Source organism: Aspergillus fumigatus, chromosome 2 (genome assembly GCF_000002655.1).
Source record: "Aspergillus fumigatus Af293 chromosome 2, whole genome shotgun sequence".
In the NCBI taxonomy this organism is placed as follows: Eukaryota; Fungi; Ascomycota; class Eurotiomycetes; order Eurotiales; family Aspergillaceae; genus Aspergillus; species Aspergillus fumigatus.
Window position 1 is genome coordinate 3,506,948 of NC_007195.1, and position 21,031 is coordinate 3,527,978.

The window sequence follows — 21,031 nt, forward strand, 5'->3', positions numbered from 1 at the left end:
CAAAGACACCGCCTTGCCTCATCAATTCAATGCCGAGGAAGAATCCCTCAACGAGACGAGGATTGAGCACTATGGTTTGCTGAGATTTGAACCAAACATATCCAGTTGATACGATGAGGTCGTGTCGGAGCCTCCTTCCCACCATTTGTCTGCTTTATTCAAGGACTGATCGCTCGCTCTGCTGAGTCGCCATGTTTGCGGCCATCGGCGCACCAGATTAGGAAGAGATGGCCAGCACAAGCACGAGCTTGACAACCCTATCATTAACCCCTGATCCCAGCTTTAACTGGTGAGGAATGTGATAGCTACCAGATAATGACATTGACTAATTGTACCAAGGTTTTTCCTCCTTCAGCTCATCGTATCGTGCATCTTGTATCTTCCCCATTATTCCCCCCAGAACGGACGCCAATTGCTAATTGGATCAACAGGGTCCTGTTTTTCCTGCTCTACTTTAATCGTCTCTTCGCAACTCTCCTGTCATACGCTATCCGAGCCTATACCTGGCACTATTACCGTGCATATGTCGACATTCATGCACTACAGATCTCGCTACTTGGAGGTAGGATCTTCTGGAAAGGTATCCGATACCACGGGGTGAACGAGACAATCTTTGTGCACGGAGGATTCATAACATGGCATTATTGGAAGCGCACAGTCAGACATACTGACCTGTCCTTGCTGAGTTCGAGCAATGAAAGGACGCCGGCCGGATCTCAACGCCCCGATACTCAGAGCTCAAACCTGGCTGGCAGGGACAATGGCGAAGGAGAACAAGGTGGCCTGAAAGAAGCGGACAACTTTCCCTGTCGCATTACAATTCAGTTCTACGGCCTGGAGTGGTTTATATACAATCGCACGCCGGCGTACGACAGTATCCTTGCCGGCTTTGGCCAACCGATCGCCGGCGATAATCCGACATCTCCACCGAGTTCTACCAAACCGCAAGGAACAGGAAGAGATTCGTCGGAACCGCAATTGAAGAAAACCCGTCAGGAAAATGACTCGGAAGAGAGAGGGTCACGAAATGTGGCTGAATGTTCACAAGAGCTAGGGGAGAGTCTGTCGAGGCTGCTCCGACTCCTGCCACTCAAAATCGCGTGCGATAAGGGCGCCATTGTCATTGGAAACGAAAACACAAGATCAGTTTTGACCACCACCTTCGACAGTGGAACTGGTCTCATAGAGGCCTGCAATGCCGGTCCGTACGATCTTTACCGTCAGGTCTTTTCTTTTCAGATCAACCATCCTGTTATACAAATGCGACCCAACCCAGATTATAAGCAGAGCCAACTCGCTGCTGCTGATGGACTAAGTTCAAAAAATGAAGACAAAACAGGAAGGCAGCGCAGAAGAGACACTATTTTTAATTACCAGTTCCAGAAACGGCGGGCATGGCACAGTATACGGGACCTCATTCCCTACTTCCAAACTTCAGTTGAGTCGTTCCATAATCACAACAAAAGCATAAACACACCTAGAAACCAGACAGGTCTTCGGAACGATGCCCATTGGATTGGTCTATCTCGGTATCTGGACGATAGTACTCAAGACGACCATGAAGAATGGCATTCTGTTGAGTATGGGAGATTTTCAACGCTTGTTGATAGCCCAAGCATGGCCATATCCTACTATTGGGATATTCCCGGATGTGTCGTGTCTCACCGAGACCCTGTGAAGATGTCAACTTCTGCGGCTTCCTCAGACATAAATGGTGCGCCACCACCAGAATGGGGCATCGACATCAAGTTGGATGGGGGCACTATCAACTACGGGCCTTGGGCCGATAGGGAGCGTGTCGGTTTGCAGAACGTGTTTTTCCCGAACACCTACCGCAGCTCCCAGCCCTCTGAACCGTTAGCTCCTGGTGACCTAAGAAGAAACACAGTCTTCAAAATGAGACTGGAGATGAGCCAAGAGACAATGTTGCGCATCCCGACGAGGGAGCCGTCAAAAGACTGGCTGTGGAAAGGTCGAGCTGATGCAATCCGAGGAGCTACAAAACTAAAGAAGCAGCAAAAGAGAAGACCATCGCGCCCTGCGGAAGGTGATAAAAGTAACCTTGGCCCTGACATCCGTCCATTTGGTTGGCTGTCCCTCCGCGTCGCTGGGGACTCCACGGTCACGTATAGTATGGATATGGTGGCCTCGACTACAAAGGGATTCAACAATTTACTCGAACTGGATCTTCGTGATTCTAGACTGTCCTCCAGTGTCAATCATGCATTGCTGTGGCAATGTCCTAGGCAGCTTGTCACCTGCGATCTCTCTAACCCCCTTTCGTGGAACAATCTTCGTACATGGACGTTTGACGTTGAGAGTCATAACATGGAGCTGTTTTTGTTGCGCGATCACATATTCCTTCTCACTGATCTCGTGAGTGACTGGGCGTCTGGGCCCCCACAGGAATACTTCACTTTCGTGCCGTTTACCTACACTCTCAACTTGTCCTTCGTCGATTTCAAGCTCTTTGTTAACGTCAATGACCTCAACATCATTAGCAATCCCTCCGATCTAGATGACAACCGGATGCTGGTGATCAAGGGCAAGAAGCTGGCATCTGATGTATTGATTCCTTTGACAACATACAAGCCGGAGCAAAGTGCCGTCAATTTCAACGTTTATCTCGACAGTGGTGGAATAGACTTTTTGTCGCCGCAGTGGGATACGCTGCACACATTTTTGCAAGATCAATCAATTGCCACGCTCGACGGTCTTTCCCTCAGAGGGTCATACAATTATTACCTTTCAACAGCGCCAGATCTCACCGACACCTTGTTGCTCAGTATCAATGGTGTTTCACCTAAGCTCTATCTATATGGATTCTTGATCAAAAGTTTCATGACGATAAGGGAAAATTATTTTGGAGACGAGATGCATTTCAAAACGCTCGAAGAATTCCAGGAATTGGCATATTCCGAGGAGCGAGTTAATTTCCACAATGGAATCAATCCGAATCGGAAGTCGAATGATCTCGATGTTATCGTTCATGTTACCGTTGATGATGCTTGTGCCCTTCTGCCGGAGAATATGTATGATCGCTTGAAATGTGTAAGGCTCACAACTCCCTCCTTGGAGGTTGACTTGCGGTTTACCAACTACTACATGGACCTTCAATTCTCAATTTCACCCTTGAGAGCAGCTATGCAGGTGCATAGGGTTGAAGGACCAGCCAGCATATCTAATACTCAGCTGTTCATCGATGGAGCTTTCATCCACGGGCATCGACTATTTGGCCTGCCTCCTTCCGAGCCGACGTATGTTTGTAACTGGGACTTTGAAGTAGGGCAAATTTTTGGTGAATGTTCGGCGGAATTCCTGGGCTGCTTAGCTGCAGCCTTGCAGAGCTTCGATCAGTCTTTCGATAACGAAGAAAATGCTCTTCCACCGTTGGTTCCCATTGCACTCCATGATGTCACCTTCCTTCGTGCTAAAATACAACCAATTCATATTGCGGTGTTGTCTGACCAAGCGGCATTGATACTCAGCTCAGGGCTGATTACAACCAAATTCAACGACTGGGCAAATGCATCATTTTCAAAGCGCATGAGCCTTCTTGTACCTGATCTTTCCATCGCTGCGGTTAACTACCGCGATATTGACCTGAAAGGAAGTTCGTCGCCGGCGGGCGTATCTCCCCTTGCGCTTTTCCAGACAACGATCAAACTGAGGATGGCACAACGGAGGGCGGATATCGACGAGAATAGGAAATTGCAACAAGAACACATCGGCGTGCACGACCAGAGGACTCAAAGAACACCATGGCTCATGTTTGATTGGGAAGATATTGACCCCAGTTCGTTTCGCACTCCAAATGATCAACTTGCTCCCCCAACAATTGCCATACCTTCCATGCCTGAGCCTATTATTAAGCAGCTTCATACGTTATCCTCAGCGGACAGCCTCTCCGATTTCAGGAGCCAGCAAAGCTCAAGGAGCTTCGTCTTGACTTCAGATAATTCGAGCTTTAGAAGTGGGAGAGGACGAACGAGGCGCAAGATGTCTTTGCGAAATCAGCACGAAATGAGAAGCGATCGAAAACCCGAGCAACGGATTGATGACGATGTTCGAGAAGTATCAACATACAGCGAGGCCAGGGAATTTCCGAAGACGCTTCATACACCAACCTGCCCCGAGTCCTCGAGTGCATGGACAATGCCCGAATTCACGCTTCACAAGATCTCCTTGAATAGCTCGCAGCTTCCCACAAGACGAATGTCAGATGGGGACGTTTCTCGAGATGGAGAGTTCGTCGCAAAATCTGATCCTCTATCCTCCGCATTCGACGAGGGAAGAGCAGCTCAGACGAATTTCTTATGCGAGTTACCCTCGGGAATTAGAGGCGCTTGCTCACCTGAGTTCCTATTCCTGGTATCATCGTTGATCGAGCAACTGCAACCGAGTCACCCGATTGAGATAATCGATTCGCTGCAGAAGGATGTTATATCCGACATAGTTGCTCATGATAAGTCAATGAAACAACCGAAACAATCGACGAGCTTCGCGATTCGGGCTCCATTCATCGTTGCGAAAATGGTCAACACTTCTGACTCCCCTACGGATCATGAGTTGAGTTTTCGAGATGAGTATAGCATCGAGATTTCCAACTTGAGAACAGAATTCCGGACGAGGATTGAAAGACGGAAAGGTGATCTTCTAGCCGGAATAGATAGAAAATTCACCGTTCATGCCGCAGCCCAGAACCTCACGGGTCTTGTTGAGGGCGGCCGGGCGGATGCATTTCAGGAGAAAGCTGGGTTTAGGTGTCTTCTTAGTGACTTGGATTTTTGGCTGGTGACAGCGCCCATCACTAGGTCCAACCTTCAGGTTCGTGCCTTCGATACCATCAGCTCCACGAAATCGGTGGAGCAACTTGCTGTCCTCGTTCGTCGGGCAACAACTATGTTTGATTCTGTTGCCTGGTCTTTCGAACGTAGCTCCTCTGTTGGCAGCAAGCGACTTCGCTATATAATATATTCCCTCACCCAATCGGCAGGAAACATCCCTGATCCTGCGTTCCTCACTCGCATTTCACATGTTCTTAGGGTTGCCCCCACTCATCTACGGCAGCACGATTCATGGAAAATCATTTCCCGAATTCGCAATGTCTACAATAATCTACCAGTACATCAACAGAGAGACCTGATTTTGAAATGCTCCACTGACAACACCTCGATTCCGGATAATGCGAAGGCAACTGTATTGTCAGGTTTTGACCAGTGGCGTGCCTGGGACTTGGCACATGTACAGAAGAGTTATGTGATGCAAAAAATCTGGGACACATCAGAGCAGAAGCCGTCAGAAATACCTACAGCACTAGCGGCGTCGCTTACAGTCAAAAACTTTCGCTTCTCCATTGATCCTGGACCGAAAGAGAGTGACTTTGTCCTTGAGGATCTGTCATCTGCATTGTCCATCAGCACGCAGCAGACGTTACTTGACAAGAAGCCGACGAGAGTGATAGTTTCACAGACATATTGCTCATCTGTTGGCCTCCACCTGCGGTGGGAAATTCTTGAACTTGTTGATGGTGTGCTAAAGACGTTGTCTTCGGTCAAACTAGAGTCCGTATCTTCTGCTCAGGAATCCGATGATCAGCCCACGGAAAAGAACGAGCTACATCTCATTTTCGGGATTGACTCCGGTTTCATAACACTGGACGGGATCAACATCAAAATAGCAATGCATAGCAAGGGCTTGAGGAGCTCAATAGTCCGCAAATTAAAAGAAGCGGAGAATTCCGAGGCCCTAAGTGTATTACTTAGTGCTCAGATGTGCTCTGCTGAGCTATCCAGTCTTTCCAAGGCGCTGATGGCTTGGACCGTCAGCGATCCGTATCTATATTCCTCGCGCATCATGGAAGAGAACAAGAAGGAACTGACTCACGACTGGAAGATTGCTGGATCTTGCAGGAAGCTGCGATATGATATGAAAGAAGATCCGGTGAGCCTCGCGCACACAGCCGATCGAGTGATAGCGGATGAGGTTCGGTACCTTCATCGGCTTGCTAAGAATCTCGGTGACTCCTGGCCGAGCACGAGCACGGTGATGAGGAAACCAGCTTCCAATGACTTTCATGTCGCAATGTTCTTGGACGATTATCGGCTGAGTTTTTGTATTCTACCGTCGTTGACCTACACGATTGCCGGCAAGGTGGCACGAATGTCAATCTTGCCCAAGGCGGAATCCAAGATCGAGGTCGATTTCGACCTCAAGAAGAATTTCCACACTTTCTACTCGAACGAAGGAGACGAGCGCCGCGCTTTGTCACAATTAGGGATACCACCCATCAATGGGCGTGTTGCAGTCAACATGCCGCCCAGCGGCATGGAGGTGGATGTCGATACAACTATTGAACTTATTCAGTTGGAGGCAAGCGCCGTGCGGAGTCTCCTGGGTGCTTTGACAAAACCTGAAGTTTCCCACTTAGTGTCCGATCTTAAGCAGAACGCCGAGATCTTGCAGCTGCATCTCCAAGAGGTTCTGGCCATCAATAAATCTTCACGCCAAAAAGAAGTGGTCTCTTCAGAGCGTGGTCTCCTCTACAAGGCTCGTTTGTCCATGGCAGGAACGAAAATTCATGCTACTGCTCCAGGTCTCAATGGCAAGGGATACTCGGCTGATATGGACCTGAACCTGGGAATGATACGCATGCGTCTCGACAATGGATTGGATCAAGGGCGCCCAATGGAGTTCCCCGAATTTAATATCGACGCTTCGAATATCGTTTTGGATTTGAAGAAACGCGAAGCATCTCAAAGTCGTTCGTACTGTAATATCGCTGCGGAAGCTAAACTTCAGGGGACGTCCGTGACACGTGAAGATGGCGAGACCAGGCGAGCGTATCATCTGAACAGCAAGAAGTTTGACATTGAGCTCTTCTCCGAAACGGCCGCGCTAGTTGTTGATATTGCTAGCCATCTTCGGGATCGCATCAAGACGCTCGACTTATCTCACGAAGTCAAGCGACTGAGGAAGTTACGCCGTCACGGTCATACAGAGTTAACCGCTCAAGCCCCAGAGGTCCCAAAGATCAAGATTAGCGATGAGACAATCCCAAATGACTTATTTAGGGACATGTATTCATTGCATTTGAACAATATTCAGATCGGATGGAACATGTCCACGTTGCCGCAACATAGATCAGGGCGCAAGCCTGATGATCTGGTTTTCAGTATCAAGCGGGTGGATCTGTCCAATAGTAGACCCAATGCTGCCAAGCTTCGAATTGAAGACATGCAATTACAGATGGTGCCGGCTTCTGGCGACCGGCGGAAGCGATCGCTTAACTCCGCACTCATGCCTGAATTGGTGTTCAACGTGGCATATTCTTCAAACGAAACGGAGATGCTGCTGGCCCTCCAGGCCGCTGGAAAGTCGCTCGACGTGCGAGCAACATCAGACTTCATCCTCCCAGCCAGTATGATACGGGATTCAATCGCTTCTGCTAGCCAGATTATACGTGACGCGGATTCTGTCTTGGTTGCAAAGCCAAACGTCCAAAGCAACAAACAGCGTCCCCTCTTCGGAAACAAACGTCTACGCTCCGTACTAGTAGACGTTGACTTTGCGGGAGCTATTCTGTCTCTTCAGAGTAAATCCACCGACGATCAACAGACATTGCTGACTGCATCTTGGGCGGGAGGTCGCCGGCTGGAAGCCAAGTATGGGCAGTACGTCCAAGGAGATGCAGCGACCACCGCAACACTCAGAGCCCCTGGGGTGGCGGTCAAAGTCCAATTTGAGGACAATGGCAAGGATGTGTCCGCATTGAACGCAGAATTAAAGATTGATGCCTCGACAAATGTCCTGTACCCGTCGCTTGTTCCTGTAATAAAGCAGATGACCGCCGCCATCAAGGAGGTCATGGAAGGCCACGACAAGCCAAGGAAACCATCCAGTGCCGCCATGTTACAACCCCAGAAGCTAATGCAGGAAGCCCCGTTTGATACGAAAGACGCGGCCTCAATTTTTGGTCGTTGCAAGGTGAATGTCGGAATTTTGATTCGCAAACAGGAATTTAGCCTTAGCTGCCAGCCCATCGCTAGAGTGGCGGCCACGGCAGGCTTCGAGAGCGTCTACATAACAGTCAACACGGTGCAATCCGATGAGCAGGGAAGGTTCTTGGCGGGTCTTGTAGCTTTCAATTCCTTGCAGGCATCAGTCAAGCATGTGTACTCAAACGAGTCGACCGCAAGCTTTGACGTGAAGTCCATCGTCATGTCTCTCATGAATAGCAAACATCTGAGCAGTTCGAAGGGCATTTCAGCTGTGCTTCGAGTCAGCCCAGTGCAAGTAATGCTTAACGCAAAGCAAGTTCAAGACCTCCTACTCTTCCGTGAAATCTGGGTTCCCTCCAACGAAGAGAGCAATGGCGGCAGGGCATTTAAACCGGAGTCAAATGAGCCTCAGGCATATATAGTTCAGCGTTACCAACAAGTGGCAGCAGCGCCAGCATTTCCGTGGAATAGTGCGGTTGCCATTGAGAAGCTTGAGATTCAGCTTGATCTGGGGTCTACGCTTGGAAAGGCACAGTTCGCAGTCAACGATCTGTGGCTGTCATCGAGGAAGACATCTGATCGAGAACAGTCACTCAGCATTGGTTTCAAGTCTTCTGAGGTAGAAAGTAAAGGCCGCATGAGCGGGTCGGTCGAGCTTCAGATATTGAAGATTCGCACATCCATTCAATGGCCGGAGGAGAAGCCCAATGCGCATTCTGTTCCACTCATTCAGGCCTCCATCTCTTTCCAACAGCTACAAGCCAAGGTCTCTTTCGATTACCAACCGTTCCTGGTCGCCAATATCTCAATGTTCGATTTCCTTATGTACAATGTCCGAGGCACCATTGGTGCGCCTAAACAGCGGCTCTTCAGCATTCTAGAAGGAGATAAAGTGCAAGTATTCTGTACTAGCTTGACTGCGTCGCAATGTCTGGCGCTGATCCAAGGCTGGCAGCGGTTGGCCCAAGACAAACAAGCAGCGTACGAAGCATCACTGCGTGAAGTTGAGAGGTACCTGCGCAGGAGAGCATCGGTGGCTACGGAAAAAATGGAACCCCAAGCCAAGGAACTGGCCAAGAAAGCCAAAGACACCAACGATGAGAAGGCGCCTATATCTCTCAACACTGGGGTGGTCGTGAGCATCACCGAAGTCAATCTCGGTGTTTTCCCGAGCTCTTTCTTCGATAACCAGATTTTCAAACTGGAGGCACACGATGCACAGGCACGATTCTATGTCTCGCTGAAGGAGGGCAAGATACACAGTGCGCTTGGACTCACGCTGGGGCAGTTGCGTGTCGCTCTTTCGGCCGTCAACCGTCCCACATGTACAGACATTGAGGATTTTCTAGTCAGTGAGATCGTCAGTCGCGCTACAGGGTCTCGGGGGGGAACGATCCTCAAGGTGCCTCGGCTCGTGGCTAGTATGGAGACTTGGCAAACCCCGGGCCATCCGCAGATAGAGTATATCTTTCGCAGTACTTTCGAAGGCAAGGTCGACGTCGGATGGAACTATTCGCGCATCAGTTTCATCCGGGACATGTGGGAACGCCATTCCAGCGCGTTGGCGTCTCGGCTCGGCAAGCCGCTGCAGCCGTCGGCGGTTCGCATCACTCGAGGACCGGGACCGGAGAGAAATGGGGATAAACAAGAGAAGATTACAGCGGTGGTCAACGTACCCCAGTCCAAGTACACATATACGGCTTTGGAACCACCAGTGATCGAAACGCCCCAGCTACGAGATATGGGCGAGGCCACCCCACCATTGGAGTGGATTGGGCTCCAACGGGACAAGCTGCCCAACATCACGCATCAGATCATTATCGTGACGTTGTTGGAGATTGCAAAGGAAGTGGAAGATGCATACGCGAAGATTTTGGGATCATCATGAGCATTGTTCCCTGGACATGGCCGTTGGTCTCTGTATGCCACGTGGGCCGGTGTTTGACAGCCACCACAGATCATACATCATCTCAGGGAGTTCCGAGTCGGTCATTTTACATGCTCTTCTGGGAGTTCTCGAGATCAATTTCGAGTCCTTGATAGTTACCTGCATTGTGTATAATGTCTAATACTGTACATAGTTTAAGTCACCATACCAACGTGAGTACATCGACCTACATGAAGCTGCTACAGTTGAGATGAACTGTACTCCGTATGCGGTAAGCTACCTATGTAAGGTAAGTAGTTATTAAGCTACGAGACTCGTTAATTCCTAACTCCGCGTTTGATAAATTAAGCGGTGAGGTGGGGGGAAGTCCTTATTCACAAGCTCTCATTGGCTGCTGAGAGTCTCTTTCCTGAAAAATTTTCATGCTTTTCTTTCCGACCTCACTGGAGCTAACTATTTTCAGTAAGCGGGGTTATCTTTAGCTTGGACTTCGAAACGACCAGGTCACAGTACTCCGTGATTAACAGAACAAAGTGGGCTGATGAGGTCTGGTAAGGTAACTCTGATACACTCACTGAAATAATCGTGATATCAGTGTCTTGAGCCCAACGCCACCCTTCAATGCCCTTTACGAGAGGACATAGTTTATAGAAGCAAGCATCAAATATGGTAGCTAGCTCTGATGAAGCTTGAAACCTAGAGCTGGTAGCTAATGAGTCACATAGTGACTCAAACGGAAGGCCAGAACCATGGTGGAAAGAGCTCTGCCAACTCAGGCAACTCTGTTCATAGGTCATCCATGCGGGAAAGGAATATACCTACTGCGAGTCAACTGGTCAATTCCTCTAGCTCGGGTAACATCTAGTCGGTCATTAAATGAGTACGAATTTGCATGGCTAGGTTGAGGAACGAAATACATGGTACGGAGACAAGGCAGTCATGAGGGGCACGTAGGTACCTGGTATCAACCTCCAGAGCTTTGTAGGCTGTTAGACGAGAGGAAAAATCTGAGGGGCAATAGTAGGTAATAATCATGGCAGGGCAACAGTACGGGAAAAAAAACGCACATCCCAGATTTCAAAATCAGAGGGTTAAAAAAAAGAGTTCTCTTGCACAAATAATATTGCAGCGTCCCCACCCGCCGTCCATCCTCGCTTTCCCTCCCTCTTTTTCCCCTCTTCCCACCACCACCACACTTCTACTTCCTTTTTCCCACCTCAGCCCGCTTCTTGAGCAGCGCACATAGGTCCTTTACGTCCTATTCAATTTCTACTGTCAGGTCGAGCTAGTCCTCGATCCTGATCCTCTGTGTCGTTTGTTCTTGCTTTTGACTTTTCTTTTTCTTTCCCTCTACCTTTTTACCTTACCTCACAACCCCGCCTCTACGGCTTAAAAAGAAAAAAACCGTCAAAATGGTTAAGTAAGTCTTTACTCTTCCCTGGACGATACGGCCTCGAGTAATGAAGACTGTATTTGGATGAGATGGAATAAGGATTGCTAACATGCTGTTTATAGCTTCACTATCGAAGAGGTTCGTTGATCCCCGCGCCCGGTTTGCCAAGCCTACTCGTGAGAGAGAGAGCGCAAGAAGAGCAGAACAGAGCTACAAGAAGAAGGACAAACAAAACTGATTATGACCAGATCCGGTCCCTCATGGACCGTCCGACCAACATTCGGAACATGTCCGTCATTGCTCACGGTACGTAGCTTTGCGAAGGGGAATAGAAGACAGGATTTTTCTTGATTACAAATACTAAGACATATTGGTATTATAGTCGATCACGGAAAGTCGACTCTGACCGACTCCATGATCCAGCGTGCCGGTATCATCTCGGCTGCTAAGGCCGGTGAAGGTCGTTACATGGACACTCGTCCCGATGAGCAGGACCGTGGTATCACCATCAAGTCGACTGCCATCTCTCTCTATGCCAAGTTCCCAGATCCGGAGGATCTTAAGGAAATCCCCCAGAAGGTCGATGGTGCTGAGTTCTTGGTCAACCTGATCGATTCCCCCGGTCACGTTGACTTCTCCTCTGAGGTCACTGCCGCTCTCCGTGTCACTGACGGTGCCCTGGTCGTCGTCGACTGCGTTGAGGGTGTCTGTGTCCAGACCGAGACCGTCTTGCGTCAGGCCCTGACCGAGCGTATCAAGCCTGTCCTGATCATCAACAAGGTCGACCGTGCTCTGCTCGAACTTCAGGTTTCCAAGGAGGATCTCTACCAGTCCTTCTCTCGTACCGTTGAGTCCGTTAACGTCATCATCGCCACCTACCACGACAAGGCTCTTGGTGATGTTCAGGTCTACCCCGACCGCGGTACCGTTGCTTTCGGTTCCGGTCTCCACGGATGGGCTTTCACCGTCCGCCAGTTCGCTGTCAAGTACGCCAAGAAGTTCGGTGTTGACCGTAAGAAGATGCTTGAGCGTCTCTGGGTGAGTGGAACATATCTTTTTCCCGGAAGGAAAATATAACCAGCTAGCTAACACGGTTCATAGGGTGACAACTACTTCAACCCCCAGACCAAGAAGTGGACCAAGACCGGTGAACCCGAGCAGCGTGCTTTCAACATGTTCATCTTGGACCCCATCTTCAAGATCTTCGCTGCTGTCAACAACGACAAGACTGAGGAGATCCACAAGCTCGTTGAGAAGCTCGAGATCAAGCTTGCTAGCGACGAGAAGGACCTTAAGGGCAAGGCTCTGCTCAAGGTCATCATGCGCAAGTTCCTGCCCGCCGCTGATGCCATGTTGGAGATGATCTGTATCCACCTGCCCTCTCCCGTCACTGCCCAGAAGTACCGTGCCGAGACTCTGTATGAGGGTCCCATGGACGACGAGTGCGCTATTGGTATCCGTGACTGTGACCCCAAGGCTCCTCTCATGCTTTACGTCTCCAAGATGGTTCCCACCTCTGACAAGGGTCGTTTCTATGCCTTCGGTCGTGTCTTCTCCGGTATTGTCAAGTCCGGTCTTAAGGTCCGCATCCAGGGTCCTAATTACATCCCTGGCAAGAAGGACGATCTCTTCGTTAAGGCTATCCAGCGTACCATTTTGATGATGGGTCGTTTCGTTGAGCCCATCGAAGATGTTCCTGCTGGTAACATCGTTGGTCTGGTTGGTGTCGACCAGTTCCTGCTCAAGTCTGGTACCCTCACCACCTCCGAGACCGCTCACAACCTCAAGGTCATGAAGTTCTCCGTCTCTCCTGTCGTGCAGCGTGGTGTTGAGGTCAAGAACGCCCAGGATCTGCCCAAGCTGGTCGAAGGTCTCAAGCGTCTGTCCAAGTCTGACCCTTGTGTCCTGACTATGATCAACGAGTCTGGTCAGCACATTGTTGCCGGTGCCGGTGAGCTGCACCTTGAAATTTGCCTGAAGGATCTCGAGGAGGACCACGCCGGTGTCCCTCTCCGTATCTCCGACCCCGTCGTCTCCTACCGTGAAACCGTCGGCGGTGAGTCCAGCATGACCGCCCTGTCCAAGTCTCCCAACAAGCACAACCGTCTCTACGTCACTGCTCAGCCCCTCGGCGAGGAGGTCTCCCTCGCCATCGAGTCCGGCAAGATCAACCCCCGTGACGACTTCAAGGCCCGTGCCCGTCTCCTCGCTGATGACTACGGCTGGGATGTTACCGATGCCCGTAAGATTTGGTGCTTCGGTCCCGACACCACCGGTGCCAACTTGCTGGTTGACCAGACCAAGGCCGTCCAGTACCTCAACGAAATCAAGGACTCTTTCGTCTCTGGTTTCCAGTGGGCCACCCGTGAGGGTCCCATTGCTGAGGAGCCTATGCGCTCTATCCGCTTCAACATCCTTGATGTGACTCTGCACGCTGATGCCATCCACCGTGGTGGTGGTCAGATCATCCCCACTGCTCGTCGTGTCCTGTACGCCGCTACCCTGCTCGCCGAGCCCAGTCTCCTGGAGCCCATCTTCAACGTCGAAATCCAGGTTCCCGAGCAGGCCATGGGTGGTATCTACGGTGTCCTTACCCGCCGTCGTGGTCACGTCTACAGCGAGGAGCAGCGTCCTGGTACTCCTCTGTTCAACGTCAAGGCTTACCTGCCTGTCAACGAGTCCTTCGGTTTCAACGGCGATCTCCGCCAGGCCACCGGTGGTCAGGCCTTCCCTCAGTCCGTCTTCGACCACTGGTCTATTCTCCCTGGTGGTTCTCCTCTTGACCCCACTACCAAGCCTGGTCAGACCGTTGCTGAGATGCGTAAGCGCAAGGGTCTCAAGGAGCAGGTCCCTGGCTACGACAACGTAAGTTTCTGGTACTCTCCGTTGTCACTGAATATGTTGCTAACACCTTTCACAGTACTACGACAAGCTGTAAAAATGTTCCATACCCCGCCTGATATGTTTTCAGTCAGTCATGGCTGCAAACATATGTTTATGAGATTGACGAACCCTCTACATTGTCTATGAAAAGACAAAGGAAAATTCAACGAGCAAAATTTCAAAACGAGACACAACACGGGCTTGGTTCATGTCGTATGTGGATTTTCGAATACCTAGAGAAGTAGAATCCAGGTGTGCGCGTGCATTCGCTATGGCTTCCTATAATCTATTTGTTAACGTTTATGACTGCGAGGCCTCTTTAAATAGTTTACTTGCCGTTCTTTGCTTGGACATGAAAATTCCATTCAGTAGTTCAAATATCTCCGTGCCTTCATATCGTAGATTCTACCGTAGATGCGATCCTGCCTACCTCTTTAATTAGGAGATGGCGTTGATGGTCGAGCTCACTCGTAATTCTGCAGGGACAGACCTCGATATATATCACGTGACTCTACTGTCATCCGCGTTGTTCGCGTTCCCCAGCTTCAAGGTGCAAAGCTCTGTCCCACACCCCTCATCTTTCAACCCGCACGATGGCCGAAATTGACCTCTTGATATTGCTGGCGGTCTGATATCCCGACCCCCTTCTATCCGATCGGACGTTCGACGAACCATTAAGCTCGTTTTTGAACGCACATAAGCTACATTCGCATCCGTGCTCGAAAAATCACCAAAGCCTCCCTCAGTACCTGATCGCATTCCTACAAGAAGAAGCCGGCTTTCCGTTCAGCTACGAACATGCAGCTCACGGAGGACGAGGCGACGGAGGTCAAGAAATGGGTGGTGAAAAAGTTGGAAGACATGTAGGTTGACCTGTTGATAACGCACATGCGTATCATTGCATAAATCTCCCTGGACTCGGAAATGCTGACCACGATTGGCATCGTGCAATTACAGATCGGATGCTGATTCCGATGTACTTGCGGACTACGTACTTGCGCTTATCCGGTCAGATGCTCCCGACGATGAAATCAGGAAGGCGTCCGTGGAAAATCTGGAGGACTTTTTGAGAGAGCGTAAGTTTTGTTCGTGCTTGGTACGTTCGACATAGAGCTCTCTTCGCTGAACTGTCGCTGCTTCTAGATACAACGCGATTTGTCGATGAGCTGTTCGCCACCTTTGGCCCGAAGCAGCAGGCTCCTCCCGCCGTCTCGCACACTCAGGCCCAGCCGCCGCTCACTCATGATTTGCCACAGCCTGTGTCCCTCCCCCAGCAAGCGTTCCCGTATAATGTGCCCTCCGGTCCTTCTACAGATGCTTACGGAGCGCCGATGGGCGGCGCAGCCCCGGCGCACACAGGTCCTGATGGCTTGAATTTTAATAGGAAGCGTACCTACCATGAGGGCTTCCAGACGGAGCAGGAACGTGAAGATGTGCCCCACAATCGGACCTTTAAGACGCCTCGTCGAGGGCGCGGAGGCGGTCGCGGCGACTGGATGGGGCGCGATGGTCGGGCACCCCAGGGTGCGCCTGGTCAGTTCCCTCCTACTGGCGCTGGGTTCCCGGTCATGCCCCCATCATTCCCGGCGTTCGATCAAAATGATCCGATGGCGGCGATGATGGCTCTACAGAGCATGGGATTCCCTCAGATGCCTGGCATGCCTCCAATGCCGATGGCGGCTCACGGTGGTGCTGGTCAACCCCAGGAGCAAATGATGGCCAAGTCCTCTGAGCGGTGCCCGTTCTACGAGACGCAAGGCATCTGCTACCTTGGGGCAGCCTGCCCATACCAGCATGATACGGGTCCCTCGGCAAAGGAAGACGGTAAGCGATTAGCATCTTGCTTTCAGCGCAGGCTATTGCTAATCAGTGATACTACAGAATATGATCCTAAATCAGCTTCCATCATGGTGGACCTTCAAAGACGGGACGGAGGCCCAATGCGCGGCGGTGACCGAGGTCGTGGCCGTGGCCGCGGTGGCGATCGAGGTGGTTTTGGAGGCCGAGGGCGTCGGTCTGAGTTTTCTGCCGCTGGTCCCAGCGACGACCCCTCAATGAAGACGATTGTCGTGGAACAAATTCCTGATGAAAAGCTTGACGAGGCAACGGTGCGCGAGTTCTTTGCCCAATACGGCGAGATTGTTGAGATCTCTCTACAACCGCATAGGAAACTGGCCTTGATCACGTACGATAGCCACGCAGCAGCCAAGCGGGCATGGTCAAGTCCCAAGGTCATCTTCGACAACCGCTTCGTCAAGGTTTATTGGCATAAGCCCAAAGCGGAGAGAAACGGTGATCAACGACCCAGGGGAGACGCAATGGACGAAAGCCCCGCCTTCGATCCTCAAGAATTCCAAAGACAACAGGAAGAAGCACAGAAGGCGTACGAAGAGAAGATGCGAAAGCGAAAGGAGACCGAAGAGGCCAAACAGAGGCTGGAGAAACAGCGAGAAGAACTTCTCAAGAAGCAGCAGGAGGAGAAGGAGCGGCTCTTACGGAAACTTGGCGCCAGAGCTACAAGCAACGGCACGAGCCCCGATGGCGAAGCTCGTCAGTCCCCCGCCGACGAGAACGTAAGCGAGCAGACGAAGCAGCTTCGCGCGCAGCTGGCAGCTCTCGAGGCCGAAGCCAAAACCCTTGGAATCGACCCCAACGCTTCGGAAGCAGGCGCGACACCGTTTTCCTACCGTGGTCGGGGACGAGGATATACAGGCTACCGGGGAGGGTTCGCTCCACGGGCTCGCGGGTACGCTCCTCCATTCCGCGGAAGCTTCCGTGGGCGAGGTGCTGCCCGTGGCCGCGGCGGTGTTCTCCGTCTCGACAACCGGCCCAAGAGAATCGCTGTCTCGGGTGTCAAATTGAATACGGAAAAGGATGAAGCGCTGAGACAGTTCCTCATTGTGAGCATATTCCCCCCCCCCCCCTCTCTCTTTTCTTTTTTAAGTTTACCCGCATAGATAATTACTGACAATTGCCTTTTCAGGGCGTCGGCGAGTACGAGTCCATCGAATCTCACCCTGAACAACCAAACACTGTCGTCGTGGCCTTCAAGGAGCGCTACCAAGCCGAAAAATTCATGCGCGGGCCGTGGAACATCCCGTCCGTTGGAGAGGTCCAGCTTAGCTGGGTCCCCAACCCTGCCGTCAGCGCTGCTACGTCTGCTCAGATCTCGGGCCCTGGCTCGGATACTAAGCCGACTTCGGACGAAGATACGGTCATGGAGTCTACGGCGGGCTCGTCGCAACCTGCGGACCAGCTCAACTCTCGCAAGGATGGAAGCCATGATGTTGATTACGATGTTGCGGAGATGGATGACAGCTGGGGTGTGGAGTAGACGACCATTGACACCTTTGAGCATCATGTATGGATATCGTGGTTGGCGTTATGTTTGCGATTTTTTGAAAAAGGACGTTAGATCTTTTGCTTATTTTTGCAGAGAGAACCGTGTCTATCCATGTATCATCAGACCTGCGTTCAGGTGTATTTACAGCCTTGAACACTGTACATTGCCAAGGTTTCCACTAAAACAGCCTTCTGTGCCCTGCCAGCCTCAATGTAAATCCTGAGGAATCAGTTCCACCAGGTATCCATCCTGCAACGAGTGAGTTTCAAAAGCCACAACACATTGCTCGATCCTTCGAAGTCAATGAGCTTACCGGATCAGCGACATAAGCAATCTGATCAAAGAGCTTCTGATAATTCGGATGAATCTCGCCCACACCGACTCCCCTTTCCTCCTCCCACGAACTCAACGGTACACTCTCTCGCGGACTACTACCCAGCTCCTTGATGATTGGGACTCCTTGCTTCCTAAGCCTCTCCAAGGTGCCTGCAACATCCGGCACTGTGAATCCTAAGTGTCCAAAGCCGAGATGAGGCGCCGTATTGCCAGTGGACATGTTGAAGCCGCCCTCTGCGTCCGCTTTTTCTGTCCCATGGACATGGTACAGTTCCAGCAACCCTGGGGTTTGCGTGAGAACTGGGGGTTTGGCAACCCGTGCGGACCAGGAGGGCAGGTCGGCTCGGTCTTCGGATGTGGGAGGGTAGCCTAGGTAGTATAGTGTGAAAGGGCCGGCATTCATGGTGAAGACTGTGCGCATGCCCATGAGGTTGATGTAGAAGTGGAGTGACCGCTGCGGCTCGCGGATACGGAGCATGAAGTGATTCAGTTTGTACCCAACCGTGGGGCTGTTTTCCGGAAGCGGGGGGTCATTGTTGTGGCCGCCGGGGAGAAAAACGCCAGGATCAAAAAGAGAAGAGGACGTTGATGCGGATGAGTTTGAGCCTTGGTCTGCATTCATCCTGATTGCTAGATTGGTATTGCAGAACGCTTAGTCCTCACCAGGTGAGGGGAAATGGGAGTATTCTGAAATGCGGGGTGATAAACAATAGACCAGATAATACGAGGTATTATTACTCCCGGTGGATAAAATGTACAGTAGTAAGGCTTCAGCTTCTGAGGATGATGAGGTTGCTGGCAGATAAATTTGTCCAAGAAAGTTAGTTCGAGCAAGGTAACGTGGGCCAGTGTTGGAATATCGCAGTCAGAGGTTGCTGGCATCGTTGCTCCAATGCTCATGATGCTCCATACCAATCACAAATGTGTCCAAACTCCCCTCAATGGGCGATAAATGTGATGATTTGATGACCTGCAAAGAATAGTGTCATAGTGCAGCTTCTTGCATGGAACCGAATCCCGCTTAGATCAAAGCCAAAACTCCAAGAAGATGCCAGAATATTGTACAGCCTTAACCAAGCGTCTTTGCCTCTTGAGTATTGAGATCTAGCACATAAGCGCCTAAAGATGGCTGGGCCTGATCCACTTGCCACGGTCCCATCAAAGATGGCAAAAGTTTGAGATATAGCGGACTTGTATGATTATGCAATGTTGTTACGGCCAAAATTTCGCAATGGAAATGGCCCAAAAATGATGCTATGCAAAACAGGTAGTGAAAAACTCAAGGAGGCATCGAAAAGGAAAAATCGTGAAAGGACCTTCCTTTCCGAAGTCCATCAAGAATGGGACAAAGGTCTCCTCAGTTGGAAAGGGCAACGGAGGAAATGCGAACACTCAACCCACGAAATCAACGGTATATAGGTTTACTTTCGTTATCGCTGTCGCTATCTTCCATCTGGTCAAGCATGCGATCAATCTCGTCCCCCGCTTGCGCTTCCAAGTAGCGAGCTTGACCTGCCCGACGATGATCTTCCCCAGCTGCCTGAGAGTCTTGCAGCTGACTCCCGCGGGTGCTCGATTCCGTGCTTAGTGACGTTTGGCTGATGTGCGAAGTACTTTGCTGTCTCTGGGAACTCGGGTGGTAAGCTGAATTACCAGGACTGGACATGAATAATAAGGTTTCAATGGCGTCTTGTTCCATTGATGCATTTTGCGAATGCGTTGACTGCCTCGACAGGCCGTTATATGGCGTCGACGTCTGCTGAGATAACGATTGGAGGGGAGGTGTTCCCGGCACGAGAATCTTCTGTGAACCATTAGTAGATTCATGCTGGAAACGATGCTGCCTGTCATCAAACGATGCGATGTAGCGTGAAGCTTCAAGTGCTTGATTTGGATTCGGCCGCCTGCGGCGGGAGCTGCTACTACCACTTGGAACAATGTCTGCGGGAGGTGCGAGTGTCGGTGTTGCCGACATTCTTTTAGATGAGAATGGTGATCCGGGAGAGTATTTTGATTGGGAAACAGATGATAGATCGTCTGACCGCGCAGCAGGTGAGACCCGTGTGTGTGGAGAGAAGAAATTGGACTGGATAGGTATATCTGGCGCGGAGACTGGCGAACCGTTTGGAGAGTCCTTGTCTCGCCGGCGCGAACCATCAGTGTTTGGTGCACCTTTGACAATGACCGGGGGAGTGGAGGAGCTTTCTTTTAGCAAATCCAATGGCAGTTTCTCCTGCGTGTTGAGAGATTGCCTGCTTTTCTCTATCTTGGCTGCAGCGTACGACAAACGAGTACGAAGGTGAACGGACAACTGAGTCTTTGATATCAGCACCAGCAGGATAATGCAGAATATAGAATTACAAGGCCAATTTACCGCAGCGATCCTACTTCCACGCGAGCGCCAGCCGATACTCTCAGCTGGATGCCCCTCCGCGCTAATCGTTCCGGGGCTAGGAGGTGCTACTGATGTGTTCGAGGGCTTAATCTCGCCAGTAGCTGTTCTTTTGTGACTGCGGGCTAACTGGGGGGAGCGCTCAGTCCCTGAACTTGATGCAACATCATGTTCTTGCCCACTGGAAGGATTACGCGAGGAAAGGCCTCGAGTCAAGTTACTCCTTTGCGAGCTCAATGAGGGCAGCGAGCCTGCAGTGCTTCCTCCGGGGAGAGTCCCCACTTCAGGCAATTGACCCCTGGATACATGAGAAAAATCGAGATTGCTTCCTGATCCAACCGGCTCTCCTCGAGCTACTGGGGACTGCAATGTTAGACCCAGAGGGGAATGTGATGTTTGCTTAGCGACCTCGTGAGCTTTGTCGCTTTCAGAGACAGGGTGATTGTCCTCGTCAGCAGCAGAAAAGCTGTCATTTAGACAGGTCGAATGCGCCGTAGAATGCTCAGGTAACGGCACGTCAATATTCGACCCGCTCATAGCGACCAGGCGGTAGCCAACAACGGGGCTTTTCTGAGTTGAAACCTCCAATGACCCCAACCCCGACAAGGCCTGTTTTGCAGCTCTTAATTTCGGGTCTAAAAGAAAACCCAATATTGGAAGTCGGTCAAGGATGGTTCTGCGACAGACAGACAATTTCCAGGACCAGCCAGGACAATCGCCAACCTTAAGTGACACGAGTGACGGTATCACTGCCCGCGATAGAGAGCTAGGTTGGCACAGGAATGCAGCAAAGCTG

The 21,031-nt window shown here is 50.9% G+C and overlaps 5 protein-coding genes across 5 annotated transcripts; 3 read left to right on the forward strand and 2 right to left on the reverse strand.

The window, feature by feature from the left end:
- The first annotated feature begins 19 nt into the window (after positions 1 to 19).
- AFUA_2G13520 (uncharacterized protein) lies at positions 20 to 10,139 on the forward strand. Its single transcript, XM_077804192.1, has 3 exons — positions 20 to 289; positions 340 to 375; positions 432 to 10,139. The coding sequence occupies exons 1-3, from the start codon at positions 228 to 230 to the stop codon at positions 9,886 to 9,888; spliced, it is 9,555 nt and encodes a 3,184-aa protein (XP_077660354.1). The 5' UTR covers positions 20 to 227; the 3' UTR covers positions 9,889 to 10,139.
- A 105-nt stretch (positions 10,140 to 10,244) lies between these two features.
- On the forward strand, positions 10,245 to 14,558 carry AFUA_2G13530 (elongation factor 2). The gene is made up of 6 exons (XM_750593.2): positions 10,245 to 11,308; positions 11,404 to 11,419; positions 11,530 to 11,587; positions 11,664 to 12,319; positions 12,383 to 14,146; positions 14,202 to 14,558. Exons 1-6 carry the CDS (start codon positions 11,301 to 11,303, stop codon positions 14,217 to 14,219), a joined length of 2,520 nt encoding a protein of 839 aa, XP_755686.1. The 5' UTR covers positions 10,245 to 11,300; the 3' UTR covers positions 14,220 to 14,558.
- Positions 14,559 to 14,722: 164 nt separating this feature from the next.
- AFUA_2G13540 (CCCH zinc finger and RRM domain protein) lies at positions 14,723 to 17,498 on the forward strand (the record flags this gene model as incomplete). Its single annotated transcript, XM_750594.3, has 5 exons — positions 14,723 to 15,027; positions 15,122 to 15,240; positions 15,308 to 15,988; positions 16,046 to 17,064; positions 17,148 to 17,498. Exons 1-5 carry the CDS (start codon positions 14,963 to 14,965, stop codon positions 17,496 to 17,498), a joined length of 2,235 nt encoding a protein of 744 aa, XP_755687.2. The 5' UTR covers positions 14,723 to 14,962.
- Positions 17,499 to 17,714: 216 nt separating this feature from the next.
- Positions 17,715 to 18,465, reverse strand: AFUA_2G13550 (putative lactoylglutathione lyase (Glo1); the record flags this gene model as incomplete). Its single annotated transcript, XM_750595.2, has 2 exons — positions 17,715 to 17,756; positions 17,821 to 18,465. The coding sequence occupies 2 exons, from the start codon at positions 18,463 to 18,465 to the stop codon at positions 17,715 to 17,717; spliced, it is 687 nt and encodes a 228-aa protein (XP_755688.2).
- Positions 18,466 to 19,248: 783 nt separating this feature from the next.
- On the reverse strand, positions 19,249 to 20,772 carry AFUA_2G13560 (uncharacterized protein; the record flags this gene model as incomplete). The annotated part of the gene is made up of 1 exon (XM_750596.2): positions 19,249 to 20,772. One exon carries the CDS (start codon positions 20,770 to 20,772, stop codon positions 19,249 to 19,251), a length of 1,524 nt encoding a protein of 507 aa, XP_755689.2.
- Between the last annotated feature and the right edge of the window lie 259 nt (positions 20,773 to 21,031).